The sequence below is a fragment of the Xenopus tropicalis genome, chromosome 2 (genome assembly GCF_000004195.4).
Source record: "Xenopus tropicalis strain Nigerian chromosome 2, UCB_Xtro_10.0, whole genome shotgun sequence".
NCBI classification, from domain to species: domain Eukaryota; kingdom Metazoa; phylum Chordata; class Amphibia; order Anura; family Pipidae; genus Xenopus; species Xenopus tropicalis.
Window position 1 is genome coordinate 171,122,437 of NC_030678.2, and position 20,246 is coordinate 171,142,682.

The window sequence follows — 20,246 nt, forward strand, 5'->3', positions numbered from 1 at the left end:
GTCAGCGCTACACATTAGAACTGCTTTCAGCTAACCTATTGTTTCTCCTACTCCCATGTACTGTCAATAGGACACATAATAGCAAACAGGGTTTTCCTGCTTGGGTGCTATTCTCATGTCTGCCACTATGTGGGGCAGGTTTAGCGACGCAAACAATTTCTGAATTCTTTTGATCTCTACAATGCTGAAATCTTTTCCAGCCTACCGGAAACCTGCTTTTTTGGAAGGGTAAGGGGGTCTGGGGTTGTCTCTCATTGTGTATAATGTATTTAGGTCTAAGGATCCCATTGCTTCTCATTCTATTTAATGTATTTTAGGTGCCACTAATACTACTGTTTGAACTGAATTGTACAGGGGAATCCCTATGTGCCATAGTTTTATGGTATCTCTCTGTACAGAATATGAGCAAACTTAGGGGGCTGTTCCTGCTGAATTGTGCTTAGTACAGGGGAATTCCTATGCTGCCATAGTTTTATGGTATCTCTCTGTACAGGCTATGAGCAAAATTAGGGGGCTGTTCCTGCTGAATTGTGCTTAGTACAGGGGAATCCCTATGTGCCATAGTTTATGGTATCTCTCTGTACAGGCTATGAGCAAACTTAGGGGGCTGTTCCTGCTGAATTGTGCTTAGTACAGGGGAATCCCTATGTGCCATAGTTTTATGGTATCTCTCTGTACAGGCTATGAGCAAACTTAGGGGGCTGTTCCTGCTGAATTGTGCTTAGTACAGGGGAATCCCTATGTGCCATAGTTTTATGGTATCCCTCTGTACAGGCTATGAGCAAACTTAGGGGGCTGTTCCTGCTGAATTGTGCTTAGTACAGGGGAATCCCTATGTGCCATAGTTTTATGGTATCCCTCTGTACAGGCTATGAGCAAACTTAGGGGGCTGTTCCTGCTGAATTGTGCTTAGTACAGGGGAATCCCTATGTGCCATAGTTTTATGGTATCTCTCTGTACAGGCAATGAGCAAACTTAGGGGGCTGTTCCTGCTGAATTGTGCTTAGTACAGGGGAATCCCTATGCTGCCATAGTTTTATGGTATCTCTCTGTACAGGCTATGAGCAAACTTAGGGGGCTGTTCCTGCTGAATTGTGCTTAGTACAGGGGAATCCTTATGCTGCCATAGTTTTATGGTATCTCTCTGTACAGGCTATGAGCAAACTTAGGGGGCTGTTCCTGCTGAATTGTGCTTAGTACAGGGGAATCCCTATGTGCCATAGTTTTATGGTATCTCTCTGTACAGGCTATGAGCAAACTTAGGGGGCTGTTCCTGCTGAATTGTGCTTAGTACAGGGGAATCCCTATGTGCCATAGTTTTATGGTATCTCTCTGTACAGGCTATGAGCAAACTTAGGGGGCTGTTCCTGCTGAATTGTGCTCTGTGCCCTAAGTCTCCCTCTCTCCCTTTCTAACCACACATAACTTTCAGCCAACTTTAGGACACAAAGAAATGTTCCGGCTCCCGTTACTGTACTGACAATGTCTTTTGTATCTACGTACAGTACAAGGCCCATGTATAACAGTAAGTATTCTTTTATCACTGTAATGCTGCATATTCTCTGCCCTTTTGTACATTACACAAGAGCGGGGGGGGGGGGGGGGGGGAGGTTTAACCCATTAGATAAAAATGCCATAGCACCTTAGGACTGACTGTCTGAAACAGGTTGCCATGGTTTCACTCTTTTTAAATCTAATAGCAATGGTACAGAGTCAGAACATTTATATATATTGAAATGAGTTGTTAAAGACAGAGGTGTCACTATCCCTAAAATATATAATTATTTATTTTTTTTAAACCCAATAGGGCTGTTCTGCCCCCAATAAGGGGTAATTATATCTTAGTTGGGATCAAGTACAGGTACTGTTTTATTATTACAGAGAAAAGGGAATCATTTAACCATGAAATAAACCCAATAGGGCTGTTCTGCCCCAATAAGGGGTAATTATATCTTAGTTGGGATCAAGTACAGGTACTGTTTTATTATTACAGAGAAAAGGGAATCATTTAACCATGAAATAAACCCAATAGGGCTGTTCTGCCCCAATAAGGGGTAATTATATCTTAGTTGGGATCAAGTACAGGTACTGTTTTATTATTACAGAGAAAAGGGAATCATTTAACCATGAAATAAACCCAATAGGGCTGTTCTGCCCCCAATAAGGGGTAATTATATCTTAGTTGGGATCAAGTACAGGTACTGTTTTATTATTACAGAGAAAAGGGCCTTTAGGTGTCCAATTCCCCCCCCCCCCCCCCCATACACCCTATTGGAGGCTCCCCATGGTTTAGTGAGTTTTCAGATTTGCTGGGGAAAGAATTACAAATAAGTCTCACCCTGTTTGCGTCTCTGCTGCACAAAAACAAACAGCCCTGCAGAGATTTACACCGACAAGTACGCACCCACGGACTATTGGCACAGTCTCCCCGTCATACACCCCCGATCTGCCTACCGTCATGGGCTCCTCTGCACTTCTGAACAGCCAATGGGATGTGCCGCTGTATACAGGGAACATATTCATTGAGAGCATTCCAGCACATTTACAGCAGTGCTTTATAGAGACTGATTAAGTTAAAAAGAGAAATAAATAAATAATAACTAAAGGGGAACTCCGGCTTCCGAACCAAAATGTGTTAAAGAGCCCCACACAACCCAGAAACCCCTAATATCCCTATCCCTGTAATCTGTTCCTTCAAACAGTAGGAATAAATCCCATGTTTATATGCTGAAATCCAGCTGCAAAACAGTTCTACTCTTTCTGCATCATTTGTAATCCTGGCAGGGGAGGAGGGACTAAACCACTGATGTTACAGATTGTAACAACTTCCCCACAGCCTACAGACAGCATGCAGGAACTACATAACCCACAATGCATTGCGCTGGGATGTTCCTTTCCTTATTGACATCACGTGTGCAGCAGGGAATTGTGGGATTGGGAGGAGGCAGGCTGAAGGCTGAGGGCAGGTGGCTACTGTTACATTTTATTTGAGTCACAAAGTAGTCAGCCAGATCAGCAGGGGGACAGGGGGTGGGGCTTAGGGAACAGGGGGCGGGGCTTTGGGAACTGTTCCAAACCAGATTATTACATTAAACATCATTTCAAAAATCTCAAGTTGTGTTTGGATATAAGTTCCCCTTTAATTGCTTACCTACTAGCAGCCGGGGGGGGGGGGGCAGTTAAGGTGATATTTGTATTTTCAAGATATTCTTGTACCTGCCACCCCAGGGGCCATGCAGGCACCCCCGCTGGCCACTGCACCCGCATCCCTTAGGGGCCCCCGCTGCACCCCTTAACATCCCACAGGGGTCCCCACTGAGCCTCCCTACCCGACATCCTCCCCTGAGCACGGGTAAATTTAACGCGTTGGGAGGAACACTGTTGGCCGTGGGAACAACTACAAAAGTCGGGTCTAGGCCCACCGGGTTTTTTCGGCCCAGTCCGACCCAGAGTATGGGGTCTCTGTGTGTGTACTGGGTTGAACTTGATGGTCTTTTTTCAACCCTATGTAACTCTGATGTTAGTTACAATTTGGCATCTACATATTGTAGAAGGGACCATACAATCTACTATCTATCACTAAGATAACTCAGGCAAAGACTTCTGCACCAAGAATAAGAATACCCTCTCCGTCCCTCAGACTGAATTCTAATTGGTCAGTTCCTAAGGCTAAGAAGATCATGCAACATTGTAAAACATGAGTCTATGATCATGCCATGACTTCCTATATAGGAGAAGTCCCCTTGGGCTTTGTAAGAATACAAATTACACTGAGAAAAGTTAAATCTATATAAGGAGATTTATGACACCAGGTATCAGAGTTCCTTCAAAGAGGTCTACATCCTCGGTGGATGTTCCTTCATCTACAGCCATTATTTCCCATGTAAGAACTGGCTGCATAAAGGGGGTACACAGTATAGATGTAGAGCTTGTTGGGCCATGACATGCTGTTATCAGGGCGGATATATCCGGTACTACCCAGCATGGAATGTTCTTCCCACCCTTTAGTAGAACGTATAGAACTCATTGGGGCTATTGGCAATACTGTGCTACAAGGTTCAGTTGCCAAACACTTTAACGACTACTACTACTTCCTGTTACAGTTAGAGCTGCATCACTTCCTGTCAGCTGATCTCTGAGGGAACACACAGCCCATCACTAAATGGCGGCTCAAGGGAAAGGATGTAAAAGGGCAATATTTACTGATATATATATATTCCAGTTTGGGGAGATTCTTTAATAGGCCACTTAATATAATATAAACTGTCTGTTGGTTACGTATTCCTTCTGGGGGTGTAGTTTCCCTTTAAGAGATTTGGTGATCCAAATGTTGGGGGCTCAACCTCAGACAGACATCTTCCATGTTTGCGGTATTACATATGTAAGCCAATCAAGTGAAGGCACCACTGCTATACACTCTATGACATAAATCATTTTCATAATTATAATGTGTTTAAACTCCTTCTTTTAATACCTATATGTTACAGTCTGATTGGCTACATAAGAACTAGCTTCTTCCTATACTTACATAAAAATGTGTCTCTGCAGTTGGTCGGTTTTAAGAACCAGGGAGAGGTTTTACCATCTCAAGAATAACATGTATGGAGAGAGGTACAGGTACAGTATGAGACACATTATCCATAATGCACGGGACCTGGGGTTTTCTTGATAAGGGGTCTTTCCATAATTCGGATCTCCTACCTAAAGTCTGCTAAAAACATTATTTAACCATTAAATAAACCCAATAGGACTGTTCTGCCCCCAATAAGGGGTAATTATATCTTAGTTGGGATCAAGTACAGGTACTGTTTTATTATTACAGAGAAAAGGGAATCATTTAACCATTAAATAAACCCAATAGGACTGTTCTGCCCCAATAAGGGGTAATTATATCTTAGTTGGGATCAAGTACAGGTACTGTTTTATTATTACAGAGAAAAGGGAATCATTTAACCATTAAATAAACCCAATAGGGCTGTTCTGCCCCCAATAAGGGGTAATTATATCTTAGTTGGGATCAAGTACAGGTACTGTTTTATTATTACAGAGAAAAGGGAATCATTTAACCATGAAATAAACCCAATAGGGCTGTTCTGCCCCAATAAGGGGTAATTATATCTTAGTTGGGATCAAGTACAGGTACTGTTTTATTATTACAGAGAAAAGGGAATCATTTAACCATGAAATAAACCCAATAGGGCTGTTCTGCCCCAATAAGGGGTAATTATATCTTAGTTGGGATCAAGTACAGGTACTGTTTTATTATTACAGAGAAAAGGGAATCATTTAACCATGAAATAAACCCAATAGGGCTGTTCTGCCCCAATAAGGGGTAATTATATCTTAGTTGGGATCAAGTACAGGTACTGTTTTATTATTACAGAGAAAAGGGAATCATTTAACCATGAAATAAACCCTATAGGGCTGTTCTGCCCCCAATAAGGGGTAATTATATCTTAGTTGGGATCAAGTACAGGTACTGTTTTATTATTACAGAGAAAAGGGAATCATTTAACCATTAAATAAACCCAATAGGGCTGTCCTGCCCCCAATAAGGGGTAATTATATCTTAGTTGGGATCAAGTACAGGTACTGTTTTATTATTACAGAGAAAAGGGAATCATTTAACCATGAAATAAACCCAATAGGGCTGTTCTGCCCCAATAAGGGGTAATTATATCTTAGTTGGGATCAAGTACAGGTACTGTTTTATTATTACAGAGAGAAAGGGAATCATTTTTAAAAAGGTGAATTATTTGATTAAAATGGAATCTATGGGGGATGGCCTTTCCGTAATTCGGAACTTTCTGGATAATGGGTCCAATATCTGTAACACGTCTTCCGTATCAATAAAGCACTAACCCTGCTAATACTGCCTGCTGGATATTTATTCTAATTAAAGTGTTAATTCACAAATGGGATTTTAATACTTCAGTAAATAGATGGGCTTATCTCACCATAAGATAAGGAACTCTACATTGGGTGCCTGTGGGTGGGAATGCAACGTACTCAAATAAGAATTATTGGATTTAATTAAACCTTAACATATAGTGGTAAAAACACCCAATCTTTGCAAAAAGTATTACAACAAAAAATACAATAAAAAAAATCAGACCCCTTTGCTAAATTCTCACTTTTTAAGTTCCCCCCGAGTTCTAAGTTCCCCCCATAACTCCCCCATGAATGGTACAAGCCGTAGGGCAGTAACTTGGGCATATGATCCATAGGTGCAGTCTGTACATACAATTAACTCGGCTGCCCATATGAATAATAAATGATGCACAATTTATGTCTGTATCTTCAGGAAAAGGCTAAAAATATAACGACGCAGCTTAGCAACACTCTAAGATACGGGGGGGGGGGGGGTAAGTTACAGAAGGAAATTGTATTTACTGTTTTGCACTTTTTTTCCACTAGATTTTTAAATACATTTATATTAACTCTATAATAATAATATAGAGGATACAGAAAATATTAAAAAACGGGTATGGGATCCCTTATACGGAAACCCCAGAAAGTTCTGAATTACGGAAAGTCCGTCTCTCATAGACTCTACCTTGAGCCCAACTAAGATATAATTACCCCTTATTGGGGCAGAACAGCCCTATTGGGTTTATTTCATGGTTAAATGATTCCCTTTTCTCTGTAATAATAAAACAGTACCTGTACTTGATCCCAACTAAGATATAATTACCCCTTATTGGGGCAGAACAGCCCTATTGGGTTTATTTAATGGTTAAACGATTCCCTTTTCTCTGTAATAATAAAACAGTACCTGTACTTGATCCCAACTAAGATATAATTACCCCTTATTGGGGCAGAACAGCCCTATTGGGTTTATTTAATGGTTAAACGATTCCCTTTTCTCTGTAATAATAAAACAGTACCTGTACTTGATCCCAACTAAGATATAATTACCCCTTATTGGGGCAGAACAGCCCTATTGGGTTTATTTAATGGTTAAACGATTCCCTTTTCTCTGTAATAATAAAACAGTACCTGTACTTGATCCCAACTAAGATATAATTACCCCTTATTGGGGGCAGAACAGCCCTATTGGGTTTATTTAATGGTTAAATGATTCCCTTTTCTCTGTAATAATAAAACAGTACCTGTACTTGATCCCAACTAAGATATAATTACCCCTTATTGGGGCAGAACAGCCCTATTGGGTTTATTTCATGGTTAAATGATTCCCTTTTCTCTGTAATAATAAAACAGTACCTGTACTTGATCCCAACTAAGATATAATTACCCCTAATTGGGGCAGAACAGTCCTATTGGGTTTAACTAATGTTTACATGATTTACTTTAGTAAACATAAGGTATAAAGATCCAAATTACGGAACACCCTCAGGTCCCAAGCATTCTGGATAACAGGTCCCATACCTGTACATGGAAAAAAGCAAACCTGCCTATACTGTATATAACTAAACATAAATGCACAGTAGTTTTCTATATTTCAGTTTTTATATAATATAAACACGATTTCCTACCTTTTGGAGTTTGGCTTTTCTGGCATTGAGTACAAATCTGCGCCCCAGCTTCTTAGCGTACCAGATAGAGGCGAACATGATAGCCGAGGGGGGTACAGGTAACAAAGTCACAATTAATAAAGGGGGTCTCAAAGCTACGGTTTCTAGGAGCGGATGGATAAGATGCGGCTGAGGGAATGTGCCTGTGAGAGGAGCCTCAGTCAGACTGCCGGGGGTGCATATTCACTTATTGGCGCCGGAGATCTCTCGTGGATGAGGTGTCTCTTTGCACGGAGAGAGCTAAGTGCCGGGGCTGCAGTTCCTCTCCAACAGCAGCTACATGTGTGTCAGCACTCTCTGCAGCAACCGGCTTAAGTAGGCACAACACCTCCTTCTCTGGGGGAGCGCTGAAATATTTATCAGTGGCAGCGACAGCTTCCACCAGGGGCAGATTTACAATACAATTAACTGGGGGGGGGGGGATTTTACCTACGCCCCCCCCCTCCTTTTTAAATAGGAAACAAAAAAACAAAGCCCCCCTGCCCTGCAGAACTTTATCCAGAATGCTTGGGACCTGGAAAAGGGATCTGTCTGGATTTGGATCTCCAAGCCTTAAGTCTACTAAAAGATTATTTAAACCCAATAGGGCTGTTCTGCCCCCAATAAGGGGTAATTATATCTTAGTTGGGATCCAGTACAGGTACTGTTTTATTATTACAGAGAAAAGGGAATCATTTAACCATGAAATAAACCCAATAGGGCTGTTCTGCCCCAATAAGGGGTAATTATATCTTAGTTGGGATCAAGTACAGGTACTGTTTTATTATTACAGAGAAAAGGGAATCATTTAACCATTAAATAAACCCAATAGGGCTGTTCTGCCCCCAATAAGGGGTAATTATATCTTAGTTGGGATCAAGTACAGGTACTGTTTTATTATTACAGAGAAAAGGAAATCATTTAACCATTAAATAAACCCAATAGGGCTGTTCTGCCCCCAATAAGAGGTAATTATATCTTAGTTGGGATCAAGTACAGGTACTGTTTTATTATTACAGAGAAAAGGGAATCATTTAACCATGAAATAAACCCAATAGGGCTGTTCTGCCCCAATAAGGGGTAATTATATCTTAGTTGGGATCAAGTACAGGTACTGTTTTATTATTACAGAGAAAAGGGAATCATTTAACCATGAAACAAACCCAATAGGGCTGTTCTGCCCCAATAAGGGGTAATTATATCTTAGTTGGGATCAAGTACAGGTACTGTTTTATTATTACAGAGAAAAGGGAATCATTTAACCATTAAATAAACCCAATAGGGCTGTTCTGCCCCCAATAAGGGGTAATTATATCTTAGTTGGGATCAAGTACAGGTACTGTTTTATTATTACAGAGAAAAGGGAATCATTTAACCATTAAATAAACCCAATAGGGCTGTTCTGCCCCCAATAAGGGGTAATTATATCTTAGTTGGGATCAAGTACAGGTACTGTTTTATTATTACAGAGAAAAGGGAATCATTTAACCATTAAATAATCCCAATAGGATTGTTCTGCCCCCAATAACAGAATACATACTCATTGGGCTCTGGGCGGCAGTGGAGAAGCTGAGTTTCGGGGTCACTGCAAATTATCAAGTAGAACATGAGGTTGGCCTGTCATATAAGCTGATGGTACAGGTCTGATTATTCATTTCTGATACTAATTGCACTGGTTTCTTAACTGCCATGTAGTAATTATCTGTATTATTCAGTAATCAGCCTTATATTGTAATATTTATATTCTATACATACAGTATACAGTGAGTAGGTCCCTAAGCTCAGGTAAGTGACAGCAGCACAGAGTATGTGCTGGGAATCAGCAGAGAAGAAGATCGGGAGCTACTGGGGCACCTTTGGGGGCACAGATCTTCCCTGCTAAAGGCCTGTGGGTGCCTTGGGCCGGTACAGAAGCCCAAAACATAATGTAAAACATTTCTAGCCTATTTCTTTAGTTAGGCTTTAGTTCTTGTTTAATGTTGATAGGATAAAGGGGTCGTTTTACCTTAAATATCAGTACATTTTCATAGTTTGTCATAAAAATACTAAAGATTTAGGTTTTTATTAGTTGTAAGTGCAGAAAAAAGTTGCCCGAATCCTTTTTCCCCTTGTGAGATTTGCACGGGGGGTTAAAGATTTGGATAGGTGTTAGAGCTCAGCGTTGCCACTTTTGAAAAGCAAAAACTAGTAAAACTGATGATATAAGGAACGGAGGAGGGTGGAGTCATGTCATGTGGGGGAGGGGCTGTGACATCGAAAATGGATAATGGCCGAATTTTGTTCTGGATTCCCAGACCCTAAGTATCATGTGATGGACCAATTTGGGCCTAAATCGATGACCCTAGAATTACTGCCAGATCTGGGGTGCAAAATTCAATTGAGCTAGAATGGTTATAGAACACGGGGTGCACTGGACTCTAACACAGAGGATGGGCCTTTGCTACGTGGAAGGATTAGGGGGGAGGTAGTGTAACTTTAACTTTCCTTGTCAATTGTGGAAAGTCCTTCCTGGTTTTCACAATTTGGAAATGGAACCTTAAACTACCCTAAGCCGTCTCCATAGGGTTGCCATTTGTCCGGATAGCCCTTCCAAAAACCAGGCTTTCCAGGTCAAAACCAGACAGGAGGCAACCTGATGGGTAGTTTAAGGTTCATACCTAGGGATTCAAGGCCTCATGTGGTCCGGATCCCATACAGCAGACATGGATCAGGGAGATAAAACTAAGTCTGATACCCTCATCTCCCTAGGGGAGAGCTACTCCCTGCTATCAATCCTAAGTTGGAGCACAGAGCCGCTCTCACTAGCTAGAACTATCTCTCTCACTTCCCTAGAAAGTGCTATAACAAATAATAACCTGTCTCTGACTAAAGCCTCGTTCACGGGGTCCCTGCTCCAAGGCTTCTCCAGAGATTGTTGAACCCAGGTCAAAGAGAAAGTGCCCATAAGTTTTATGGGCCAATGATATATAATATGATAATAGCAAAATAGATATGGGCATCCCCACAGTTACAATGGGAATAAGGAAGGTAGGGTTTAAATCTATAGGGAATGTTAACCCTATAGGTTCCTACAGTAGTTTTGGGAATAGTTTCCCTAACAGCATCAATGCCTATCAGTTGCTTCCATGTGCCCTTGCATTTGCATTTTAGATTGTATAATCACAACAATGTAACGAAAATAGCTAGGTCTAGTAACCCATAGCAACCAGTAAATGCTGACTTCTATGGGTTACCAACCAACTGTAGCCAGTCAGTCGTTCTTACAAGAGGGCTCTGAGCAACTTTTTGAGGTTTTACATTTCCTATAAACTACTGACCAAGTGAATCTTTCCTAAATGATCCAGAAGAAAGCAATAAAGCACCAGCTGAAGCCTCTCCAATTTGCCTCAGAGGGGAAACAATTCCCTCCTGACTCATAAGCAGTCACTAGATTCTGGGCAAAGTGGCAAACCCAATAGTGTATTTTTGGTGACTTTTGGACAAGCACCAATCACATCCCATTATGTCCCAGGCCATATCCCAATTAGTCTCTTCCAGGGAGGGCTGCCCATATGTCAGGTAAATTAAAACTATAGGAAGTTTAAGACTTAAGGTCCCCATACACGGGCTGATTGTAGCTGCCGATATGGGTCCCTTAGACCGATTCGCCAGCTAATCGGTCCGTGTATGGGCACTACCGACGGGCCTGCCCTATCGACATCTGGCCTGAAATCGGGCAGATATCGATTGGGCAGGTTAAAAGATTTAGTCGGATCCGACTGCGCCCATTGCCCCCATTATAATTTTGGCCCTGGGGCCAAACGATCACATTAGCCTACATTTTCCTGATATCACCCACTGAGGTCGCCAAGTGAGCGGATCTTAACATGTATGGCCACCTTTAGGGGGTGATTCCAATTTGATTTTTTTTCACAATTGGTGCTAAAACTTCGAGTTAAAAAACTCAAATCTTTGATATCAAATGCAAAGAAATCGAAAAAAAATTTGGAATCTAAAAGAGTTTATGTAGAAGTCAATGGGAGTTGTTCCTTGGCAAAATCAAGTCATATTTTCAATTCGAGATTTTTGAATATCTTGAGTTTTATTCCAGTTTATAAATTTGTTCAGGGCTACCCCAAAATGCCTGTTTTATAGCCCTGTTTCATCAAAATGTATATTGTGTTTATAAGGAAAAAATGAAATGATAAAACCCATTGATTTCTCCTGCGATTGTAGCGCGGCTGCTTGTTTCCCACACGGCACTGCGTAACGGCACTGAATGGAAATAAAACAAGTCTGAGAGATAAAAACTGTGGAATCGGTTCCATGGTAACAAATGACTGCGCAGAATCGGTTACATTTGATTAGAGGCTCTCCCAAAATAGAGAGAATAATCTAACAATGTCAGCAATTGAATGAACATTTCCAACCAGGCGCTGCTTTTATGCGGAAAAAATAACAAACCCATAAAGATGTTCAACAATGGGTTCCCGAGCTAAAACTGCTGCTAAACTGATGAAGAATAAGCAGCTTAACTCTGTCATGCCCAGTGGGGTTTTGCAATGAATGCATAGAAGTTTAACTGGAAATCCACAAACACAATGTCCATCATCAAGGACGTTGATATCAGGGTCAAGTTTGGGTGGAACTATATGTTTAATTGTCTTTGAAAACAGCTGATGTAGCAGGGATGTGGTGATAGCAGTGTTGGACTGGCCAATCAGGATACCAGGAGTAAGTGGGACCTCCTCCTCCTCAACATTTGGCCCATTGGCCTACTTCATGTTCATTCCCTATTCATGAATGAGAAGATAGAGAGGAGAAATAGATGGAAGAATAGATGCTATCATGTAAATAAAAGAGACTAGGAGAATAAAGAGGTTGGGCGAGGAAAGAAGGAAACATAGTTTGGAGAGTGGGCCTATGGTCTAAGGTTTTCTGGTGGGCCCCTGGGGTCCCAGTCCGACACTGGGGATATGAGGTTTCTATGAAACCCCTTGGAGGTGCAGGGAATTGGTATGTATATATAGGAGTTTAACTGGAAATCCACAAACACAATGTCCATCATCAAGGACTTTATCTTGATATCAGAGTCAAGTTTGGGTGGAACTATATGTTTAATTGTCTTTGAGAACAGCTGATGTAGTAGGGATGTGGTGATAGAGTTGGACTGGCCAATCAGGATACCAGGAAAACTCCCAGTGGGCCCAGGAGTAAGTGGGACCTCCTCCTCACCATTTGGCCCATTGGCCTACTTCATTTTCATTCCCTATTCATGAATGAGAAGATAGAGAGGAGAAACAGATGGAAGAATAGATGCTAGCATGTAAATAAAAGAGACTGGGAGAATAAAGTGGTTGGGTGAGGAAAGGAGGAAAAATAGTTTGGAGAGTGGGCCCAGGGTCTAAGGTTTTCTGGTGGGCCCCTGGGGTCCCAGTCCGACACTGGTTGATAGGAGGTTTCTGTGAAACCCCTTGGGGGTGCAGGGCATGTGTAGGGACAGGTCACTTAAATGAACAGTCATGGGAGCATTTGGGGTGACTGCCAATTTGCCCTTTTAGATACACTCAAGTCAGGTCTAGCTTGATGCTCATTTAGAATGTTATTTGGGGTGAAATCATATTCACTCTCCTGAATATTCTAGAATTGTTGCTGAATGACTAATCCATCAAGATTGTCTTATATGTGTAACCTTGTTATTAGCTAAGGGGGTGCCCTGACCAAAGGTTGGACCTTGAACGAGGGGCTTGAAGTGAAAAAGTCCAACAACCACTGCCCCAGGGGCTTACAGGGAGTGGCTGGGTCTTAGTTTCATTCAAAGCAGAAGGTAGATGTGTAGCTAGAGTTTAAGGTGGCCCCAAAGAAAAGTTTCAGTAGGAAAAGAGAACTACATGTTATAGTTATAGCAAATGCTAAAGCCACAACTGAGGCAACGGTTGGATCACCAATAAGGCCAATGCTTTGTTGATGTTTTAGTCATTAGACCCAGCCTCTCTTTCTGGATTTTGCCTCATTTATGTCTGACCTAACCTTTGTCTGGACCTATCTACAGTTTTCTCCTATAGCAACTGACATATTCAATTATCCCTTGTATTCTCCCTAGTCTTTCTTTGAACGGCATTGCTGCTCTGGTCTTCCAGTTGAGTTTAGGCCCTCCAAATGCCACCACGGAGGCCACAGAGAAGCTTTATGGGCTGTTCTGGGCTTCTTTGGTCATGTATGCAGCCCATAGCCTTCCTTGCATTCCAGTAAGCATAGTCATCACTATTATGGTCTCATAAATGGGTCAGTCAATTGCCAGTTTGGGGCAATACAGCCAATGCGTCTGGACTCAGTATAAGATGAATACAAAGTGAACTTAATGGTACATTCTATGTTTTTGCATGTATTCTAGCCAGAGCTTTCTAGAGTTTCTAGGCAGGCATAAAAGGGGGGCTGGGCAATGGAGTAAAATGGGCAGAGCTATGATATTGTGAGTGCCGGAGGAAGGTTAATGGAGCACATCCAGGATCTAGGCACTCCCTTGTGGGCCCAGGGGTCAGTGGGCCCTCCTGCTCCTGACCATTTGGCCTGTTTCATGGTCATTCCCTATTTCTGAATGGGAACAAAGAGGAAAAATAGATGGAAGAATAGATGCTAGCATGTAAATAAAAGAGACTGGGAGAATAAAGAAGTTGGGTGAGGAAAGGAGGAAAAATAGTTTGGAAAGTGGACCTATGGTCTAAGGCAGGGGTGGCCAAAACGTCGACCGCGGCCCACCAGTTGATCCCCCGTGGATTTTGAAGCTGGGAAATGCGTAAGTGCTGTGGTTCCGTGCTTTTATTGGGTATGCGTACGTAAGCGGGGAGGGGCCAAAAGTCGACCGCGGGGGGAAAAATTTGGGCACCCCTGGTCTAAGGTTTCTGGGTTCCCAGTCTGACACTGTCCAGGCAGATTGGGGCGGGCCAGGGGCTAATATTAAGGGTATTACAAATTTACCTCCAACGATGCATTTGCGATACAGGCCCCTGCAGGTGTTTTACTGGCTCGGCCAGTACAATACCAGCCAGGTGGCAACCCTAACTCTGGCCACAGCTTGTATTCCGCCAATTATCAGGCGAAGGCCAATAAGGTGTTTAATTTGAAACAGCTACAGGCCCAGTCACCTACAACAACCAATCAGGGGGCACCATTTACTGGTCACTTGTTTCAAAGCAAACACCTTATTGGTAGCTGTGGGTTACTGCATCTGACGTACCCCGGGGGGAATAGTAAGTTGCTACAAGATCTTGCCCCCTGCACCCCGTGCTGCTCGGCGCATCAGCTCCCAAATAAATCATTCTTTCAGCGGCTTCTCTAATTGCCGTTTGATTTAAAAAAAAACAAAACTACACAAGCAGGGTTATAACTAGTCTCAGCGGTACATCCGCAAATGTGTTTGAACGGAAATGTATTGCTGCAAAGCGCAATGCTGATCCCTGCAAATGTTACCGAGCTCGGGGTGAAACGCGTAGGGGAATCAGTCTGCCGCCCAATAGACGTGATTGATGGCTGCGCCGCGTCGCCCTGGGGAGCATCTGCCGAAAGGAACTACTGATCGACTCCATAAGTGAGTCACTTACAGTGATTTCATTTCTCTGTATATGTCCGTATATTTATATAGTGCTACTCTGCTGTACAAGCAGAACAATGAATTAAAGGGAAACTATACCCAAAGAATGGATACTTAACCAACAGATAAGTGACCTATTAAAGAATCTCCCCAAACTGGAATATATATATTAGTAAATATTGCCCTGTTGAGCCGCCATTTAGTGATGGGCTGTGTGCTCCCTCAGAGATCAGCTGACAGGAAGTGATGCAGCTCTGACTGTAACAGGAAGTAGTGTGGGAGCAAAAGGCAGAACTCTGCCCATTCATTGGCTGATGGGGCCTAGCATGTATGTGTGCCTTGGCTTGTTTGTGTGCACTGTGAATCCTATGATCCCAGGGGGCGGGGCTTAGTACTTAAAATGGCAGTTTTCTATTTAGGATTACCCAATGGCACATACTGCTAAATAAGTATATTTTTTACATATGAGCTGGTTTTTGCAATATATTTTTATAGAGACCTACATTGTTTGGGGTATAGATAGAACCCCTCAGTGACTGCTAATATCCTTATCATTTACAGTAGGGGGTACATTATCCCTTATAATACATGAGTGATACTCAGAGTTCCCTGTATAACTCAGCCTGCAGCCTTGTGCCTTTATATGGGCACAGAACCCCTCAGTGACTGCTAATATCCTTATCATTTACAGTAGGGGGTACATTATCCCTTATAATACATGAGTGATACTCAGAGTTCCCTGTATAACTCAGCCTGCAGCCTTGTGCCTTTATATGGGCACAGAACCCCTCAGTGACTGCTAATATCCTTATCATTTACAGTAGGGGGTACATTATCCCTTATAATACATGAGTGATACTCAGAGTTCCCTGTATAACTCAGCCTGCAGCCTTGTGCCTTTATATGGGGGGCACAGAACCCCTCAGTGACTGCTAATATCCTTATCCTTTACAGTAGGGGGCGCATTATACATACAGTAGTATTAAACTACAATCATTTACAGTCAAGTTTACAAAAGGTCAAATATTATTATAGTTATACAGAATGACATAATGACATAAATATTTTATTTTCTACCAAACAATAATGGCTCCATAAATGACAAACACCATCCCCAACTCCAAAACCCACTTTCCTGCATTATGTACTTTAGTTTCTTGGAAGAAAGGCCTAACTAAGATTGAACGTTCCATCCATTCGTTCCCTTCTTGGCTTTTGTTTGCCATTGCAGCTTGGCTTAATGCAGCCACTTAATCCTTGTTTGTCTAATCGTACGTTCCTTAGCTTTCTGCCACTGTTTACATTACAAGGCACAATCAATTTATCTTCTTTGCATGGAGACATAGAGCAGGTATTGTGAGAATGCCCAATGTGGCCTTAGGGTGAAGACACATGGAGCTACTAGTAGCAGCTACTTTTCACGGCTACTAAATGCCAGAAAATCCCCTGCCATAGACAATACTGAGAATTGCCTCTGCTAAAACACACATAGACAATTATCAGTAAATGATCAGCATTGTCTATTTTAGTAGTTGTGACAAGTAGCTGCAACTAGTACCTCTGTGTGTCTTCACCCTTACAGGGGGCACAGAGTCCTCTTATGAGTACCTTTCAGCCATAACACAGGGTAGAAAGAGTCAGAAAGCTACGCTGGCTCCAGTATTGATGTATTAGGGTGAAGACACACAGAGCTACTAGTAGCAGCTACTTGTTGTGGCTACTAAAACAGTCAAAGCTGATCATTTACTGATAACTGTCTCTATGTGTGTTTAGCAGAGGCAATTCTCAGTATTGTCTATGGCAGGGGATTTTCTGGCGTTTAGTAGCCTTGAAAAGTAGCTGCTACTAGTAGCTCCATGTGTCTTCACCCATAGTGAGTTGAACAACCCAACCCATAGTCTGAGGCATCTGGCTGAGCCGAGTCACCTCTGGAGACCCCAACAGGAAGGTGTAGTTACTGATAACATTTCAGAAACACAGTAGTGTTGGCTATTTGGTAGAGTGACCTAACTCTTCTAACTCTTTCCACCTCTCAAATGGGGGTCACTGACCCCGGCAGCCAAACTATTCCTCTGTGAGGCTCCAGTTTTATTGTTATTGTTACTTTTTATAACTTCATTTTCTATTCAGTCCCTCTCCTATTCATATACCAGCCTCTTATTCCAACCACGCCCTGATTGCTAAGGTAATTTGGACGGTAGCAACCAGATAGCTGCTGAAACTCCAAACAGGAGAGCTTCTGAACAAAAAGCAAAATAACTTTCCCCCATGGGGCAACCAAATAGCCAATCACAGTCCTTATTTTGCACCCCAAAGAACTTTTTTCATGCTTGTGTGGCTCCCCAACACTTTCTACTAGTGATGAGCGAATCTGTCCCGTTTTGCTTCGCTGAAAAATTTGCGAATCCTTCATAAGATTCATGAAACGGCGAAATGGCGAAAATGTTGTGCAGAAAGAAAAATTGACGCCTGCTACAATTTTTGGACGCACGACAATTCTTTTGCCACCCACGACTATTCTTACGTCAACCTTTGGACGCATGACTATTCTTTTGCCATCTGCGACTATTCTTGCAACAATTTTTGGACGCACGGCAAATTTTTCCATCAGTTTCACAAAACAATCCGGCAACGGCGAAACACGGAAATTTGCAGCAAATCCATACCTGGCGAAACATTTCGCCCAACACTACTTCCTACATCTGAGTGTGGCTCATTAGTAAGAAAGGTTGGGGATACCTGGTCTAACCTATACAGCCCTTCACCATAAAAGTTTGTATTCGGGGGGGATAGGAGGTTGAAGGGTTTAAGTTCTTGAGTATCCAGCTTCTGGTTCCTACATGTAATATCAATCCCAGAATTCACTCCGGGTAGTTCCCAAAGACTGCATCATGGGTTATAGACTGAACTGAGCATTTAGATATTTCAGTTTTTTGGGAGGAGGATAGGAGGTTGCAGGGTTTAAGTTCTTGAGTATCCAGCTCCTGGTTCCTACATGTAATATCAATCCCAGAATTCACTCCTGGTGGTTCCCAAAGACTGCAACATGGGTTACAGACTGAAACAAGAATAAACTAAGCATTTAGATATTTTATTCAATAATATAACTTGGAGATTTTAAAGCCAATCCAACAATAGCTGCGGCAAACATGCAAAATTGATGGAGCCAATGACCCCCTAGGATCTATAGTAGCAGTAAAGCACCGCTCCCATCAATCATTCCATGCTGGGTAATTTACTCGCTCTCTCATCTCCCAGCCGTCATCAACATGTATTAATCATCACAACGGAACTGTACAACTCTGCACCTTATGCTGTAAATTAGTGATAGAGGAATCAGGGTGCTGTTAGTACAGAATGGAAGAAATACAGTCCAATCCCTCACCTAAGGCATCTAAGACTTTTCCTCATAAAGTAAAGCCGGGTCAGCCATGCCCACAGGCACATAAATACGTATACAAACTGGAGTCCAAAAAGAATAAATTATTTGTTATACATCCAAATCCATTCTGAGCTGTGCCAATAAAAATCCAATATTGGGCCAGATACAGTGAGAAAAATGTTTATTAAACTCTATTAAAGTCTATGGGGAAAAAATAGAAACAAGGAATATGAAGTTGCCACGGGTTACTGCCCAGGTGCAAATTTGCCCAGTGTTTATAAATGAGCTCGACTAAGTTTGCCCAGGAGCAGTAACTCATAGCAACCAATCAACGCTTAGCATTTTGGTCACCTGTTTAAATGCAAACATCTTATTGGTTGCTATGGGTTACCTGCCCCTGGGCAAGCTTAGTGCCTTTTATTATTACTTGGGGTTAGATTCCAAATAGGAAAAAGGGGTTTAGGTAATGAGCCTCAATAATTACCACTTATTAGGGCAAATAGCGCTAAATACATGTTGAAATACTCATAAAACCACCTTAATATGAAATCGGATTAAAAGGTCCCTTGTACAGTTGGCTGTATATTTCTTTATTTTATTGATCACTAGTGATGAGCGGAATCTGTCCTGTTTCGCTTTACCAAAAAATTTGAGGCAAATTTTTTTTTGACGCAACTGCAACTTTTTTTGATGTAAACAATGGAATAAAAGACACGAACAACAAAAAAGCCACGCAACAAACGCATTTTGCGGATTTTTTGGCGAAGTAAAATGGGACAGATTCGCTCATCACTATTTCAGAATTTTTTTACATTGTTTTTTTGTGCAACAATTTGAAAAAGTTGCCGTTTTCATGCAAAAAGTTGAAAAGTTTGGAATTTTCGTGACTTTTTTTTAGTTCAGGCTTTTTAGTAAATATCAGACATTCGTGGAAACGAGTTTATTCGAATTTTGAAATAAATAAAAAAAGAGAAATCTTAGGGGCACATTTACTAATCCACGAATCCAAATCCCGAATGGGAAAAAATCGGATTGGAAATGAAAATGTTGCGACTTTTTCGTCACCATCGCGTTTTTTTCGTATTTTGCACGATTTTTTCTTCGCCGTCACGACTTTATTGTATTTACCGCGACTTTTTCGTTGCCATCTCGTTTTTTTCCTATTGAGTAATTGTAAACGGCGGAAAAACCAATCCGATTTTTTCACGACGCCGACGGAAAAGTCGCGGAAAATATACGATAGTCGTAACGGCGTCGAAAAAGTCACGCAAAATACGAAAAATCGTGACGTCGCGATAGACCTCTGTGAGTATGTCTAAATTTGAGGTTCCCACAGTTGATTCCAGCAATCAGAATAAGGTTGGCAGTAACTATGGGCATTGGCCTGTATTGCACAATAAATATTTCAAATATACACAGAGTTATATAAAAACATGGCTGAATACTTATTTATTGGATGAGGACACAATAAAAAAGCACCAAACATCTAATTGGTTGTTATGGGCGGGCTTTCTGTGTTACTATATAACCACTACATTTGTTCAGTTATGTATTTAGTTTCCCATAAAATCAGTCAGTTCTGAAGTTCAATACAGTTACTGACTGACCAACAGTCATTTGTGATTTTTCATTCTACAAATCAGCTCTATAGTGTAAATCATTCAGAACTGACCCCTTGCCCTAAACTGTTCCCTCTGTCTCACTCTAACCAACTAAACTGTAAAATAATTCAACGTCTCAGAATCTTGAGTATCTATAAACTAGAGGAGAAGCTGTTATT

At 41.6% G+C, this 20,246-nt stretch overlaps 1 protein-coding gene across 3 annotated transcripts in view; it reads right to left on the reverse strand.

Moving 5' to 3' along the window:
• Positions 1 to 20,246, reverse strand: part of dlg2 (discs large homolog 2) — a 615,655-nt gene that overhangs the window by 352,302 nt on the left and 243,107 nt on the right. Inside the window, exon 1 of one of the 3 annotated variants that reach the window (XM_031897354.1) lies at positions 7,497 to 7,796. The exons of the other annotated variants lie outside the window; for them this stretch is intronic. Coding sequence (XP_031753214.1) covers positions 7,497 to 7,574 — 78 coding nt within the window. The 5' untranslated portion in view covers positions 7,575 to 7,796. Of the gene's footprint in view, positions 1 to 7,496; positions 7,797 to 20,246 lie in introns of those variants that run through there. 3 annotated transcript variants of the gene reach the window in all.